Source organism: Watersipora subatra, chromosome 11 (genome assembly GCF_963576615.1).
Source record: "Watersipora subatra chromosome 11, tzWatSuba1.1, whole genome shotgun sequence".
Lineage (NCBI taxonomy): Eukaryota > Metazoa > Bryozoa > Gymnolaemata > Cheilostomatida > Watersiporidae > Watersipora > Watersipora subatra.
The window spans coordinates 13,596,574-13,613,747 of NC_088718.1; the positions used below are offsets into that span (position 1 = coordinate 13,596,574).

Below are 17,174 nucleotides of genomic sequence, written 5' to 3' on the forward strand. Positions count from 1 at the left end.
TAGATCTTTCGCTTAGTTCAAACCTAAAATATTTAAATATATCCATCGTACTTCCTTTATTAATATTTTATCTCTGCTCCCTGAATGTGCTGCCAGGCCAGCTTGTCCTAACCATAAGTTGATTAAACAAAATAGAAGATGGCTAGGAGACAGAACGCATTGGCCAACTTTTGTTTTTTGATATAAAATGTATTACTTACTCGTTTTACAAAAAATTATTATTCTTGTTTTTTTGTTCAAACGTGGTTAGCAAACAGCTTAGAAACCATTTACTATAGTAGGAGCGTGTCCATCTGTCCAAAACCAGTTGTAGATTTGGAAAAAGATTGCATCATACAGGGTTTGAACTCGCAACTTCTACCATGGTCTACTGACTGTAAGAACTGAGCCAATCAACCTGCACACCGTAAGCTTCAGAATAATTGTACACATAGTTATTACACCTGCCGATCTCTCACAACACACTAGACTGTCAGTTTACTAGTGTATATAAAAGTGCAAACAATTCATTTAAAAAAACTTTTAAAATTAAATCGTAACAACAGTCACTGGTCTGTGAAGGCTCGAATAAAGACACTTTTGTCTCCTGAAAATTGAATTAGAGGAGGTGAGATGAAGGTGAGATGAAGACAAAGGCTGCTGAAGAGGCAATTGTTAGCCAGCGAGATCTGCTGAGTGAATCAGTAGATTGTTAGCCAAGGGAGACCAACCGCAGAAGGCAGTTAAATGGCAACTACCAAACCATGAGTGGCCATTAAACAGTTGTCAGCATTCCACGGGGTCAGCAATTTAGCGACATTATGACTATACCTAATTACTTTCATAGTGGTCGACCTGATTTCCCTGAAATAGCTTCCTACATACGGATAAGATGGCAGCTACACTGTCTCACACTAATAGACATGAAGTGCTTCATCTTGAGAGGTAGGTGAGTCATACGAAGGTAAGAAAGAAAAGAGGCCCCTCAAGGGAGGAGGATTAAGAAAAGATGGCCTGTCCCGAGGGTGGTGAGATGAGTTATTAGCTTTGTGACAGCTTGACAGCGCTGCCAAGAATGTTGGTGCAACCTTCAACGATGTTATTGTTATCACGCTAGGCCCGATAGTATAAATAGCCGTAAATGATGATAAAATAATTTCCACAATTAGGGTAATAATGTTTAAACAATATGCGGTGTGTTTGTGTATATTTAGAAAGGAATGTCTGTGAATGGCTCATTATGGTTGTATATTATAGAGATAAAGAAAACAGCTAAAAAATACCAGTGAATGAACTTTCTTATTTAAACATTTTTGTATTTTAATAAAAAAAAATTATTTTTTCAAAGATGAGCTTGCACAAGATTTTAGTAGATTTTATCAAAAAGTATCAGTATTTTTTATCATTTGTGATTATTTTTGATGTTTGAGGTGATCTGACTGACAGGATGTTTCAAGATTAAAATTGACAAAACATGAAGGCAGTTGAAACGCTCAAATCAAGCCAAAGGGCAATTATGGCATCCATAGCTGCAAGGAGACCGACAGATTAGAAACGCTTAATGCTGCAACTTGAAAGTTATAGCTGATATGAACTATAGTAATGATAACAACTAGTGACGTCATTTCACATATATTTTTTTCTTAGCGTTTTAATCGTGATCAAGCTTTGTCGATTTTAATCTTGAAACATACTGTCAGTCAGATCACCACAAACATCAAAAACAATCGCAAATGGTAGAAAAATAAAAAATACTGATACTTTCTGATAAAATCTACTAAAATTTTGTGCAAGCTTATCTTTAAAAACGAATAAAAGGGAATATTAAAGCAAGCTTTGTAGACACTTTCATCGTTCCGACTCGAGGCAAACAACAGTTGAAATGAATCTCTAAAAAAGGTTAAATCTTGTACTCGTATAATAAGATAGGAGTTGAGCAGTTTTATTAGATTTGATAGAGTTGTCTTACATCGATTTGTCACCTGTTAGAACCTGTTTGAACACAGCTTCCGCTGAGTAAAATAATTACAAATTACGAGCCATAGGCTGACATTTTACAAGATCACTCGCTAGTCTCTTTGATGTCTCTCAGCCTATCTAGAAGTCAATTAACGGCGCTGAACAAACGCTAAAACAACTGCCCAAGTCTAGGCTCTTTACCTAGATCAATAAAAGCATATGCTAAATATTTTATTGGCCTTATTCCTATGCAAATTGTAACAAACTATCGGCTTGTTTATAAAAAGCTTAGCGGCGAGCTGGGGCCGTGTCTGAGTCATAACAAGCCAGAATTGGCACACCTTTATAACATACTATTTGTTATAAACAAAGAATTAAAATGTTTGTTCTGTTGAGATAGAATGAGATCGAGTTGAATCATAGCATAGGTTCACTTCATATCACAAGAATATAGATTTACGACGGCTAACTTAAGATGAAGGTGAATCAATTCAGGGAGGTGTAAACACAAATGCTAACAAGGTGGCTAGTGTTCCTGTAGCTTACATTTGATGTTTAGGTAAGCTAGCGATGGAAGTCAGCAAGAATATAATGGGTGTTAAACAAATATACAACTTCCCTATCTGCGACATAAATCAACCTGCGGAGTCTGTCAGCCACAGCAAAGCCATTTAGTGTCTACCTGTGGTTAATCACCTTTTGTTGCATGTCTTACTAGTGTCACTGGCGACGCGCATGGGCAGGTGTAACAGGTGGTTATTGTGTATTACTTGATTATGTTCAAAAACAAAGCTGATTTCTGTAAAGTGGTATTTGTCATTTGTTTGCAAAAATTGTTCAAACATTTACTAAATATTTTATTTACCAGAAATATGACAATGATCAACATAATTCAATCTATGTAGGAGCATGAGTTGATGAAATTGGGTGAAATTGGAAACCCTGGTTAGTTTTTGTGAATTTAATTAAAATTTAATAAATCTACACGACTATTTTAGCACTCATTGACGTATTCAAATAATGAATTATAAAATGATATATTAATATATTCATTGTTACCATATTTATCACACCGCTAATTTATATTGTATTTTTCTGACATCTGCTCAGCCCAACTCATCACGTAGGCCTCTAGCAGGTCCTCCCACCTCCTAGATATCTCACCATGCAAACTTACTCCTTCAATTTACCATGCAGGTTCACACTCACCATGTACGTCTCTGAAACGCTATCACAGAGTTTCTCATTTTCCGCATGCATTTGTAAGCGCTGCTGCTGTCGCTCGCGTTGAGACTTTGGTGACCTCGGTACCGTCGAGAACTCATCACCCTTCATGCTGTTTACTCTCCCGATATGAGGCGACTTCGGAATATTTCGTCGCTGCGAAGACGGAGTGGACAATCTGGTAGATTTATCTGGCCCATAGATATTGCTGTAGCTACGCTCCATGACTCCCACTAGCCCTCTCGTTCACTATTCCTTCATTCAACTGAACACGGGTGTGACTGCTTCAGCCTCTCTCCTCATTAGCCAATTAGATAGGGTGCTCATTAATGCAGCCAATCAATGGCTGCATAGCGTTACTTTGAGATTATGAACAGTTGCTTCACGCGGAGATGTGAGGTTTTGTGTGAGTGTGACAGACGAACTATCGGCTAGTAATTAATTTATCGAGCAGACTAGGGAACATTTGCTAATACGGAGGAGACCCATTGAGTTGGTGTCTGTTTGAATATACTTCTGCTAAACACTTGTATTACTGACTAACCCTGACATGACTAAATAACAAAAACAAATGTTGGTCCATGTGTTATAATATACAGACCTTTTACCTTCAGCAATAAAATCAAATTTTACCAAACAATTTTAGCCTTTGTAATATATAACTTCATTTCAATAATTATTCAAATGAACAATAGAAGCCACCTTTCACAGCCCACACATGTCTGGCAGCCCAACCAACATTGAATACAAGTACGAAGCCAGAAGGCAGGAGTTTGAGAGAGCTACAGTTAAATATAAGAAATATTGAATTATATTTAGGCCCGTGCTATTCTTGTATATAACAAACAAGGGGAACCATGGAAACTTGTTGAGTGTCGCGCGGAGTTCTTGTAACAGAAACAAACAGTTTTTGCAAGTTTCAAAATCTGGATATAAAAAACCAGGTAAAATATTAGAGGTAGCCGAAGTCAAACCTCCAAATAGCTCTTGTACGGAGGAAACACCAACTTGTATTGGCGAATATGACAGACTTCTGTTAAACTAAACATGGGAACATGGAAACCCGGCTTTCAATGATTTTGAATGGTGCAAGAACTTCAAGGAGAACACAAACTTTGTGACAGCATCAATTTTAATTTGCTATCTTTATAATCAGAAATTAAGGATTTTAAATGACTACTTTAGGTGGAAGCCGTTTTGCATAATTTTTTATATATAACTAGCGTTTAGCCTGGCGATGCCCAGGATTCCTTTCATTCTCAGTCTGCAGGTGGGTGTTTAAATGGCTGCTTCTCAGGAACCAGATTATCAGGAACTAGATGGAGTTTTGAAACCAAATATTTTGAATAACCTGGCAGACAGCACAGAGCATATATGTGTGAAGTTTATATGAAACCAGCCAAAACATGTGGAAACACAAACAAACACAATGACCAAGTGGGCTTTATTAAAATAGATTCATTTTCCAACTTTCTATTTCCAAAAAAGACAAAGAAATGTTTAGGTACAAATGACCACAGTCTACACGGCGTATCCAGTTTACTCTCTGAAGTAGGCAGAGCTCTATTTGGTTAGGCATACAATTCCCATGTGGCCAAATCTGAGTATAACAATGGACAGCAGGTATATCAGCGGGCAATCTGCCCGTGGCATTCTGATATATGTATCAAGCATTTAGTTGTGCATTAGAAGGAGATATTTGACAGATTTTATCTGCACTTCTTCTTAGATTTCATCATTCATACTAACTGTAAAGTCAAAGCGATTTCGTCTATGTAAACACTAGATGATCTCTATAGTGCCTCTATTCTATCTATCAATCATCGGTGTATCAGGGCTGGGGTTTATGTAAGTTTGATACAACTCTTACTATTTTCTTGGTTTATCTAAGGTTCTCAGGCTAAACTTATGAAAAGCTCAAATACCAAGAGAGACAAAGGAAATACAGGGAATCTTCGGAGTGCACGAGGATGAAAAAGCACGCGGAGTAAGAAGTCATTGGACTACAGCGAACCAGCCAGCTGTGATTAGGCTGAGAAAACCTCATTGGTTTAACCTTCAAATTTGACCATTTTTAATCTTGAATTTATCTTATATTCCAGCTGCGGTCATATAATGATGTCATATCCTGTTATGAATACAAGTTACTATTAAATGTGTGACATTCGACATTTTCTGCAGGATATTAAAAAGTCTCAGATAGATATTGCGCAGGGAAATGAAACTGAGAATTACGGAAATCAACTCGGCAAACCATATGATTAAAAACGTAGCTAGGCAGGTCAGTGTTTCAGAAGGCATTCGTTCATCAACAAACATTGTACATCCGCGTAATTACCCAGTTGGATTACACAGAATTGTCTTCTCTTTACCATGTTCTATACATTGGCTCATGAAGTTCTGCATTTCAACACACCATTTTTACCATGTTTAATCAGCTACACACAAACACCAATGCATTCATATATTATGAGACCAAAATTAGGTGTTTGTCTGTGCAGGTGGTTTGGACAACCCTCAAGGGTTGAGTATGTCAGCTTAACTTAGTGCTGAGCATGTCTCAGGTCAGGATTCCTGAGGAATTTCCGGCTGCAGGGAACAATTTAAGTTTTGATGCAAATTTTCTAGGAATTGAACCCTGACACTAATGTTCACAGAATACGCACTCTAGACGCTAACCCTGGTCCCTGGTGGCTCCCTGACATTTAGACTAATTACCAAGCAACTAAAATGAAGAGGAGACTTACATTAGTAGTGAGCTGGCTGGTGAGAGTGAAGACCTGGTCCTTGGCTAACTCTAATTCCTTTCTCAACTTCTGTGTCTGAAAATAAATTAAATTCAACACCTTACACCCTCAAATTGACTTACCAAAACATGATTATCGATCATAAAGTTTTCTTAGCATACAAATTACCTCCAAACATATCACTGAAATCCAAATCTTTTAGACCAGCAGCTGTTCAAGCAAGACCATAACTTACGCAACTTAGCGAGCGATACGCGTTCATAAAAACATGACGAGACGCGAGTAATATGACCTTACTCGACGAATAATAAGAGCTAGGGCTATTAGTCAGCCCATCTTACACAAATGACAAATATTTGCAAAGCTATTGTGTCGAATAGCGAGTGAGAGTCCGATACTGTATCCCACCTGCGGCTTTGTGACAATTTAACTGAGAATGAGCAAACTTGACACAGCTTTTTATGTGTCTAGGAAATGCTTACGAATGCCAATGTAATGTCGAACTTGTGCCAGCAATGTCCCAGTATTTATAAACAAAGATTGCTGCTGTCACCGTCATTCATTTAATTTGAATAATACGCTTTCGTTTGTAAAGAATATAATGTAAACAGGTAGCTGTCAACAGATGATGCCACGTTTGTTTGAAACAACACAAGTAACGATTGAGCTGTATTACATACCTCTACTGCTTGCCTTTCCTCTGCCTAAAAAGACAAAAAGACGTCATTAGCTGCGAATACGTGACAGTGAGGGGCATTGCAAACTGCGCTAATCGGGAGTTGTCATCTACACTAGACACACCCCTATATAATAAACCTATTACATATATTTTATTGAAAGTAAAGAATTTATGTAAAGGTTTGCTTTGTATTACGTAAGAAATTCAATATAATGTAAAACTTCATTAAAAATTAAAAAATTAAATTTTTAATTTAAATTAAAATTAAATTTTCAATTTAATACAAATTAAAAATGACGTAAAGTCGGTGCAAGTTCTCAAATTCGATTTGAGTAACAGGAGTTCCACAGTTAGTCTTAAAAACAATATTCTCTTTTGCCTCACATGGGAATATAATTGGGGTATCTATTTTTTCACCTTATTTTAGGCATAAACAATTTTTTTCCTATCGCAGCATAGAACTTGTTGTGACGGAAAAAAGTGAAAAAAAATTGATTTAGTTTGCCATCAAAGGTGTGCGTTTCCTTCAACTTAACGTAAAATTACGGTAATCATGAACACTAAACCAAGTGTGTAACTGACAAGAAAAAAAGAAAAAGTTGTCCATACAAACCAATAATACCGCATTTACTGTACAGTCATCACATTAAGAAATTATGTTTAGCTTTTCTTTATTTAGAAGGGGCAGAGAGATGAGTTTGGGAGGATCTTTTGTTTGGAAGTTAAGCTATTTACATGTATTTTACGCTTTGTATAACATAAAATCCCTACAGCGTAAACGTTCTAGGAACGGATTGTTTACGTTGTAGAGACGTCTACTGTACTCCTGTTTACAATTATGAGAGCAATTGTATAGCTTTGTTTAGTGTATATGGGCAGTTAAAGTTTAACCTTTCCAAAATAGCCAAAGTGCTTCAAAGTAAATGTAAAAATCTATAAAAACTTGCCACATCAAATGACAGAATAGTCATATAATCAGGCTAACGCGATTGCGCACCAAGACTAAAACAGCTGATCCAATTATGTCATATTTGTACTTGGTGAAATGTTCATGAACCGAGAGCTGAAATAACGTGCAGAGCGGATAGCAACAAGTAATCCAATATAATCGATAAAGTGTGAACCTTTCCGGAAGACGGTCTTCATGTTGGAGTATAAGGCTATATTTAGAATAAGAGAGTAAAGTTCAATTTTAATACACTCATTTTGTTAGACGAATAATATAGAATTTATCAATATTGTCCAATCAAGTTCTGGTAAAGCTAGCAAGTTTTTTAAGGCAAAAATAGATCATTTTTAGCAATATATATAGTATATATAAATATGTATAGTATATATATTTATATATACTATACATAGTATATATAAATATATGAATATAGTATATATAGTATCTAGTATATATACTTTAGTATATATATATAGTATAGTATATATAGTATATATATAAATATATATACTATGTATAGTATATATAAATATATAGTATATATATTTATATATATACTATACATAGTATATATAAATATATATAGTATATATATTTATATATATACTATACATAGTATATATAAATATTTATACTATATGCTGGTAATGATATATGATGGTAATCATACATTAGAAGGCATGTCCACAATGCCCACGAGTTATCTATGACCTCACAGTGTACTGGTGACACGCTGATCATGGAAACATTTCAGAATTAGTTCTGGTCATTGAAGTGACATGTAGCTTGCTAGGAAGTGTCACGTCAACATTTTGAGAGGTTCTTATTACCCTTAGATTGATGGTCTAAATTGTGCTTCCCTTGATATCATATTATATATAAACCCTATTCATATTTAAAACAGTTTTTGACAATAGCGTGGTATAGGATTTGACTGAAACTACATTTCTAAATTCCTAATGACTATAATTCATATAAACAAAAGATTTGGTAAGATTCCACAGTCCCAATATTTATACAGTCGAACAATGGTTTAGCGAGTATGACTCATTTTATCAGATGACAAGTGTCAATGAGTGGTACAAACAGGTGTACCATACGACGAGTCCTAAACTGATGGAGCATTCGCTGGCGACCTAAAAATATATTTTGTAATGCAACCTAACGTTGGGGTGTATATGGAGGAATTAAGACATACGTACCGTAGAATACATGCTGGAGGAGGTAGAGCTGAGGCTAAGCTGAGATCCTAGCACTACAAAAAGGCAGCTATTGTGAAGGAAGATATATAGAATAACTGTGAATTGTCTGAAGGTTAGCGCTGCCGATAATTGGGGTGGAGAGCAATTACCTTCGACTTATTGTGTAACATACCAGAAACAATAGCGTAATTCTGTGTGCCGGTGAGGTTCTAACACTGCGTAATGCGCATTGATAAAGATTAATGGTTATTTTAGCAACTATATATAACAATCTTACACACAGGAAGTGTACAACTACGTAAAGACTGATAAGAACTGCTGTGAAAGACCCAAAATATTATAGAAATAAAACGCCAAATGGGCCTCGATGTAATCTTTTTACATAGCAGTAGGATCATGCTAAGTGTTTCATTTACCAAATTTCCAAACAGCGTTAGTGTAGCGACCCAATTGGCGCGCCTGGGCCGAAGCGCTATGCTGGAACGACAAGCAGATCATGTTTCCATAGGGAGCCGTGGTGGAGCAATGGTTTTGTGACTCCTTATGTCAAGGTTGTATGTTTAAGGTAAGCAAATCCTATGCGCACAAATGTGACGCCATTGGTCACCAAGTTGGCTTCCATGACGAAAACATGGCGCATCACACGGGTGTTTCACTTTCAAACAGGGACACTGTATTAAGACAGAATGAGAGTAACACGGCTGTTTCCATAATGTCATTGCAGAGCCGTGTGGGAGGGTGTCACTACGCCATCACTCTATCGAAACTTAGTCATAGTTGAAGAGCATTATGCCAGAATGACAAAAGTTTTTGTGATAAAATTGTTTGTAAAAACTTAGCTTTTTCTAAAATATTTGAGTGAATGTTGGATAATCTAACTCCTATCATTGAAAATGTTAAAAATTCTTTTAAAATATCACGATGACCAAATATTTACATTGAAATTAACTTTATGGTAATAGCTCTAAGATTGACCCTGCGGGAAGAAATGCACTCCATGTCCAGCACATAACATTGGGCACAAATATTACAATTTAACTTATCAAGTGCCTTGCTAGCAGGTGATATAGCTATGCAGTAAGTCCAGTAACTAGACAGTGAATCACTCAGTAATTTAAAAAGTCAAACAGTCAAATTAACTCCAGTAGTTTGACCAGTTAAAACCAACAAAAAAAGATCTTCAAGACTATTAAGTAGCTATATTATATGTAAACATATCTACTAAAAACTGAAATGATTTTAATAAGTGAGAAGATAACTACAGTATAATATTGTGCCAAATAAACTGGACCCCTTTGTTGGAAAACTGAAATTCTCATTTACAACATTGTTACTTATTGTGAATTTAGTCGATAGTCATAAATTATATATTAGATTAATCCTTATTTTGTCATTATTTCAAATATGTAAACCATAAATAACTATTGATTGATTTAGTGTTTATTGATTTATTGACTTAACTATTTAGTAACTATTTAACTGATTTTAAATATGTAACTATTTTACAGCTTATTATGTAAGCTGTAAAATTATGTTTTTGACTGTTCATGTAGGCTAAATTCTGAACATTTCATTTTTAATGGTTTAAGATAAATCTGTACAGATCTTATCACACCACATACATCTTATTTGCTTATTTAAAGTCGTATACATGTACATGACATATATTTGGTACGTGTGAAGATAACTCTTATCCAAGAATTTCCTTTCACGAAAAGCTTAAAAATACCAACTTACTATCAGACTCTTTGTTAATCGGCTGGCAGCACTGGCTGCAGACGGATCTCCTCTCCATGACCCCGCTGTCGCTCTCATAACCTCCCTGGTGTATATGAGAGTAGAGACTGTTGGCTACCGAGTTGGCCATCATGTTGTGCTACAAGATGCCATGTCAAGATGTCATGTCAAGATGTCATGACTTACAGCAGTTCATATGGAATATTGATATAGCATAACTTAGATATGTAATGTATAGCTGTGGTGTACCATATGACACTACTATGGTACCACAATGTAAAACTTGTAAAGTGTGGCGATATAATATCAATATTATATCAATATCAGTATCAATCAATATTAATAATAAAAATTTTGTTTGTTTGTTTGCTTTGTTTCATCAATAATATATGAATATATACAAAAGAAAATGAAAACTAGACAACAAGCATCCAGAGAAGGTGATGATGAGGCTATGTGCGCGATAGCAAAAGCTAATATTTAGCGTTCCTATGAACTGAAGCTGGAGCATATCATTTAAAGAAATCCATGATTTTTCACGGTTAATCGGGATCAGCGCTCTCTGCGAAAATTGAAAATCTGCCAAGTAGAAACTAATGAACTCATATTTACTAAAGCCACTTTTTGATTAAATGTAAATATTTTCCCGGTTTTCATGGGTTCATTAGATAACTTTTAGGGTTGAAGATATTAAGAGGCATGAAGAGTGCTAAAAGCAATTTCCACTTTCACAAAACGTAACAAGAAAACAGCAAACCACGATGACAGCTATCACAATGATGCTTGCGCCGGGTCAGAGCAAAAAAAAGACATGTATTTTAGTTTCGTAATTTTTTTTAATGAATATTTTTACTGAAGACACGAAAGCTGAACCGGGAGGTGGCAATGGATGGCTGTATATGGTTTTTGACTGTTATATGCTGTGGGATTTTGCGGTATGTCCTTTATGTCGAGGTAAGTTAAATGCAGGTGGACAGATTCTGCTGCAAATGTCCCATAATAAATATAAAGCTGACTGCCTTATCATGTGAGATTGTCGTAGCAAACCTTATAGCTTCAGTACGAAAAAAGCCCAAATTTTTGTCCTGTGGAATAATGACATTCTTTTGACGATGCTGACAATGGAGAGTGATATACAGTCAAACATGGATAACTCGAACTTCACGGGACCGAGCAAAAGTGTTCGAATTATCAGAGCGTTCAAGTTATCAGAGCACTGTCACAAGTCCATGTATTTACTTATTTATTAGTAGATACATGTACATATGCAAACTATAATATAAATCAAAAGCACAAATGGCTTGTTTCAAATTAAATGCTTCTAATGTAAAGTTTAAAACGTTTTTATCAAAAAGTATAGAGATTTTTCTATCACTTGAGATTGGTTTGTTGTTTGAGGTGATGTTATTGCCAGGACGTTTTTTTAGATTGACATTGGCAAAACTTGATCGTTGTTGAAATGCTCAAAAGAAAAGACATCTTTTTCTTTTGAGTGTTTTACCCACGATCAATTTTGCCGATTTTTCTTGAAGTTTATGCAACTTCAAGAAAAAGTTACCAAAGAAAAATCCCTTACTTTACCTGGGATTCGTTAAGAGCAACACTCCGAGGCAGTTCAATTAAAAGTTTTACGAGGTTTAACGGTACATTGTATATCACTCACGCTTTTTGAATGGATACTTATTGAATGTACATACGTATTCTGTGTTTAGGTCAAACGATGAATAGTTTTTTTTAGCTGACAACGTATACGTTTAATAATAACAATTTTTAAGACGTTTTAAACATTCAACATTCCGACGTTGATTCAACACGGAATCAACGTCGGAAAACTATTCGTCACGGGCTAGCCGGGTCACGCACTCAAGGATTTTTGCCACGCACATACAAAACAACATGCTGTTTTTGTTTTGTATGTGCGTGGCGAAAATCCTTGCGCGCGTGACCCGGCAAGCCCGTGCTATTGATCGTATAGCAGTATAAATAAAATTTGACCAAACCTTTAGAAAAGTGATTGACATAATTGTTTTGCCGATGGTGGTAATAACAACGATTATGAATTACGAAAAGATGAGGTTTACCTCTATGGCTTTGAATAAAGTGATTTTCTAAAGCGATAACAACCGTTTCGGTAGCCGTTGGGCAAAAAAACAGTTCGAATTAACAGTGTTGAGTTCGAGTTATCTATAGCAATTTATCATTACGTGGAACGGACCAAAGAAACCATTCGAATTAACCATGTGTTCGAGCTATCCGTGGACGAGTTATCCATGTTTGACTGTATTTGTAAAACAAACAAAACCTGAATGTTTAACACCTTATAATGTAGGATCCTTGACAAAACTTGAAAATGGTTATTAAGTTCACATATCAAATTCGTGTTTTAAGCAGGTTCACAAAATATCGCTGTATGCCACCGTTAATCCCACCATACTCGGTAATCGTCTGTAATAATATTCATATTATCACAAACCCATCTGCATTTGCATCAGTGAATAGTCCCTGGTATAGCATTCTCATTATACAACGCGGTCGCAGAAACGAGGAAATACTAGTCTCACAGCAACTGTTGTAAAAGAAAATATAAATCAAGCGATCTGCGTCGACGAATCACCGTGGCTGGAGTGATACACATTGGACAGGTGTCGTGAATGCTCGGTGAACTTTCAGGAAAGTTGGACAGCTGCAACATTTTTCGATGTATCCACATTGTCTTGATAATGCCATCGGTCTACGGTGCATATAGTCAAGGAATAATCACTGAGAGGACAACCCTGACACACGACGGTATAATGTGAAGTAGCCTTTAGTTTCACACGACCAGCTGAATGCATTCACGTGTAGCCTCATATTTCCCTGATTGTTTCCGACAGACAGGATTACATCTGGAGTCTTCGACAATAAACCGTAAACAAAGAGCATTGTGTGGCCCGTAACCTCGTTATCTTTCTGTGTGTTTAAAAGGGAACGCTGATTATTTCACACAAATAAACTTTTCTTATTTTTGAATGAAGCTCTAATCGGCGGGAAAATAGAAATTATTTATCCATACTAGCGAACTAACGAAATTGCAACGCAAGTGAATAGAGAAATACCTGCATGGTTGAAGAACCGTGATGGTACATCTGTGGTTGGCCGTGTGTGTGTCTTCCTTGCCTAGCCTTAGAACTTGATGTGCTCATAGACCGACATCCACTCATCATAGGGGACATAGTCGACCTAGTCAACAATAAGTTAGACTTTTGAGATAAGATAACAATATTAGGTATTTATTGCAGTATTATGATCATACAACTGAGTGCCATTGTTCAGGTTCATTGGTTCAGGTTTGACTGTAATTTGTAAGTAGAGGTTTGACTGTATTTTGTAAGTAGAGGTTTGACTGTACTTGTAAGTAAAAGTTTGACTGTACTTGTAAGTTGAGGTTTGACTGTACTTGTAAGTAGAGGTTTGACTACTTGTAAGTAAAGGTTTGCCTGTACTTGTAAGTAGAGGTTTGACAGTACTTGTAAGTAGAGGTTTGACTGTACTTGTAAGTAGAGGTTTGCCCGTACTTGTAAGTAGAGGTTTGACTACTTGTAAGTAAAGGTTTGCCTGTACTTGTAAGTAGAGGTTTGACAGTACTTGTAAGTAGAGGTTTGACTGTACTTGTAAATAGAGGTTTGCCCGTACTCGTAAGTAAAGGTTTGACTGTACTTGTAAGTGAAGGTTTGACTGTACTTGTAAGTAAAGGTTTGACTGCACTTGTAAGTAAAGGTTTGACTGTACTTGTAAGTAGAGGTTTGCCCGTACTTGTAAGTACAGGTTTGACTGTACTTGTAAGTAAAGGTTTGACTGCACTTGTAAGTAAAGGTTTGACTGTACTTGTAAGTAAAGGTTTGACTGTACTTGAGCAAATGTAGATATAAGATGATTAATCAGAAGCTGTACACACCTCTCTGGACCTCCGTCACTCTCACTTCCCAACGACCTCCTATTGACCATGTTTTGCATTATCCATAATGGCTGTTGGGAACCAGCAGAAGTGTCTGCACACCCAGAAACTCTTGCATAGTTGTTAGGGGCTAAGTGACCTCCTCCAGTCATGTGACCAACTGGTCCACTCAACAGAGCATAACTCCTTGGATCTTGTGCTGACAAATTCTTGCTGCGGCCTGTTGAAAGATGGCAAAGCACCAGCATAAGCTACTCGAGATAAATGAAGGACTTATACTGTCTGATGAGGATGTAAAACGTATAAAGCCTCCAAAATATTATATTTATTAATGTTATATATATTGATGTTATATTTAGTTTTGTTTGTTCAACTTGTAAAGCTGTAACTTCTTTCACAAATACAAACTGCTTGATCAAAATTCTTTCAACCAAAAAATCTATCTTATAAAATTCCAAAAAAGCAGCAAGATACTTGTACGTATCTCTGCAATGCTCATAAACCAACACCATTACTTAGAAGTTGCCTGCCCAGTAATAAGAGGAAACAACTCTAAAATAGTTGATCCAAAGGTTCAAACCTAATGTGTGGCTTTTGTAGAGATCATCTTGTTTGTTGCCTGCTGCCAGACTCTGTTGCGTCTTAGATGAAATAAGACCCTTGGCCCTCTGCTGTTCAGCCATACACTTCTCTGTGATTGAGTAATTGCAGCCAGAGTCGCTTGTGTATCCATTGGCCATCGTGGATCGCGTCAGCCCAAAGCCAGCACGCGAGCCTACAACCGTATTTACAGTTCTTTTTTATATGAATCTTGTCAACAAGGATGTAGTTTGATGAAAAATGAATTAATATTCAATCACACAAGAAAACTAAAAGAGCATACTTATTTTCAAATAAAACAAATCAAACAGGAAGGTTATTAATAGCGTGCTATGTTGTTAGACCAGTGGTGCATTACTAGAATCGTGTTTAAACAGAGCCTGGCACGTGGGGTGCGGGGCGGAAGTAGATATCCTCAAGCGATATACACTAAGCATAGTCACTTAGAGCTGCAATGACAAGCTTGAATGACAACTGAAGTTTATTATTATTAATTATTATACAATATGTTTTTATTAAAGTGAGTCAAAGCTAAGCTCAATAAAAAACTAACGCACCTCTTTCTATATAGATAAAAAGGACTATTCAATAAAAAGCGCACACATATATTTAACAATTGACGAACAAATATATTTAACAATAGGTAAACACAGATATTTAACAATTGGCGTACAGAGATATTTAACAATTTGAGTTTACAAGTATTTAATAAATGGCACCCACAAACAGATATTTAACATGTGTCCAAGCTAACATACCATTTCTATCTCTCATGCTTTCAACAGGCATAGAATTTTGGGGCTGTCTGTAAGGAGTGCTGCTCGACCGGAAATCATCAAAGAATGAACCGGAACCTTGACTGGTTAGATCGTCGTTGCAGGCGTCTTGAGTGTCGACAAGGTCGAGAGTGTCACTGATGTCTCCTGAGCTCACTGAACTTGCATCATCTTCATCAAAGCTAAAAATAATAAAACAACATATTTGATTGGCTATGTGTTTAGAGATGAAATGAGAAATATCCGCCATTAAGCTTGCAGAAGAAAAATTCTTAATGCGGCTTAAATTTAAGCTGTGTAACTCTTTTTCCTGCCCACGCAATTTCAATAAGCAAACATGTGCTGATAATCATATACTACATATTAGGACAGTCTTCAAGAGATAAGCTTTCTGATACGCAACGATGTCATTGTTTTTTATCTGTTAGACTCTAACAGCTAGAAAGTAGAATCAAGGAAAAACTTTCACCTGAAGGAGCAGATATGTTACTGGTAGCAGATATATATGCGGCAAAAATGTTCAGAACATTGACATCTGACAAGAACAGACTACCACCTGATTGGCTAACTGAATGATGAAAATTGTGGCCTGTGTTATAAACAAGATGTTGTAGAAGAGGAACATGGACAAGAATGAACTGCCACTCAGTCTACTCTTCTATTGGCTGAGGCTACTTAGACAATCAAACTGACTCATTTTTAACTTTCGCTAATAAAAAGTGAGCTGGGGCCTGTTACCCTCCTCAATTTTATTACCAAATGGTAATAAAATTGAGGAGGGTAACAGGGTAACTGTTACCAATGTTGTTAACAGGTTGTTCTGAATGTCACACGTTTGTGTGTTTACACAAACGTAATGGTACTTGAACACTCTTCATCATGCATCTCGGAGGCTGACATCTGGAGTTCAGTGACATTATTTCACAGAATTCAATCCAAAAACTTCTAGTTAATTACCAACCCCTATCAAGCCACCAACCTGGTACGGTTCACTACAACTCCCGAGGTCAATGAAATATGACACTAAATCGCAAAGTGATGGCATGCCACTCTGGCTTATTCTAATGTAATGGAAGCAGAAGTGGCGTCAATTGCCTCCCATCAGATGGGATCATTAGACATCACACGTAAGAATCAAAGGCTATTTGTCAGAGTTCCTGAGATTTGTTGTCTCTATTGAACTTTTTAAAGAAGGATTTATCAGTATTCAATAGATTATCAGAGACTTTCCAGGATTATTGAAAGACCTTTTTATGCCATCATTTTAGCTGACACGTAAGCGGGTACCTCGCAACTAAATACCGCTGTCATTAACTGACATTTGAGAACCATCAAGGTATGTGGCTTCATACAAAAATGTTATCTCCGTCTAAGCATGTCATGTCATG

General features: G+C 36.4%; 1 protein-coding gene across 6 annotated transcripts in view; it reads right to left on the reverse strand.

Annotated features, from left to right (window-relative positions):
- Positions 1-17,174, reverse strand: part of LOC137408250 (neuron navigator 3-like) — a 146,983-nt gene that overhangs the window by 15,046 nt on the left and 114,763 nt on the right. For all 6 annotated transcript variants that reach the window (XM_068094688.1, XM_068094685.1, XM_068094687.1 and 3 more), the window contains 8 exons: positions 15,769-15,968; positions 14,991-15,185; positions 14,411-14,630; positions 13,572-13,695; positions 10,477-10,615; positions 8,740-8,792; positions 6,590-6,613; positions 5,910-5,984 (listed from right to left, as the gene is read on the reverse strand). In XM_068094688.1, coding sequence (XP_067950789.1) covers positions 5,910-5,984; positions 6,590-6,613; positions 8,740-8,792; positions 10,477-10,615; positions 13,572-13,695; positions 14,411-14,630; positions 14,991-15,185; positions 15,769-15,968 — 1,030 coding nt within the window. The remainder of the gene's footprint in view (positions 1-5,909; positions 5,985-6,589; positions 6,614-8,739; positions 8,793-10,476; positions 10,616-13,571; positions 13,696-14,410; positions 14,631-14,990; positions 15,186-15,768; positions 15,969-17,174) is intronic.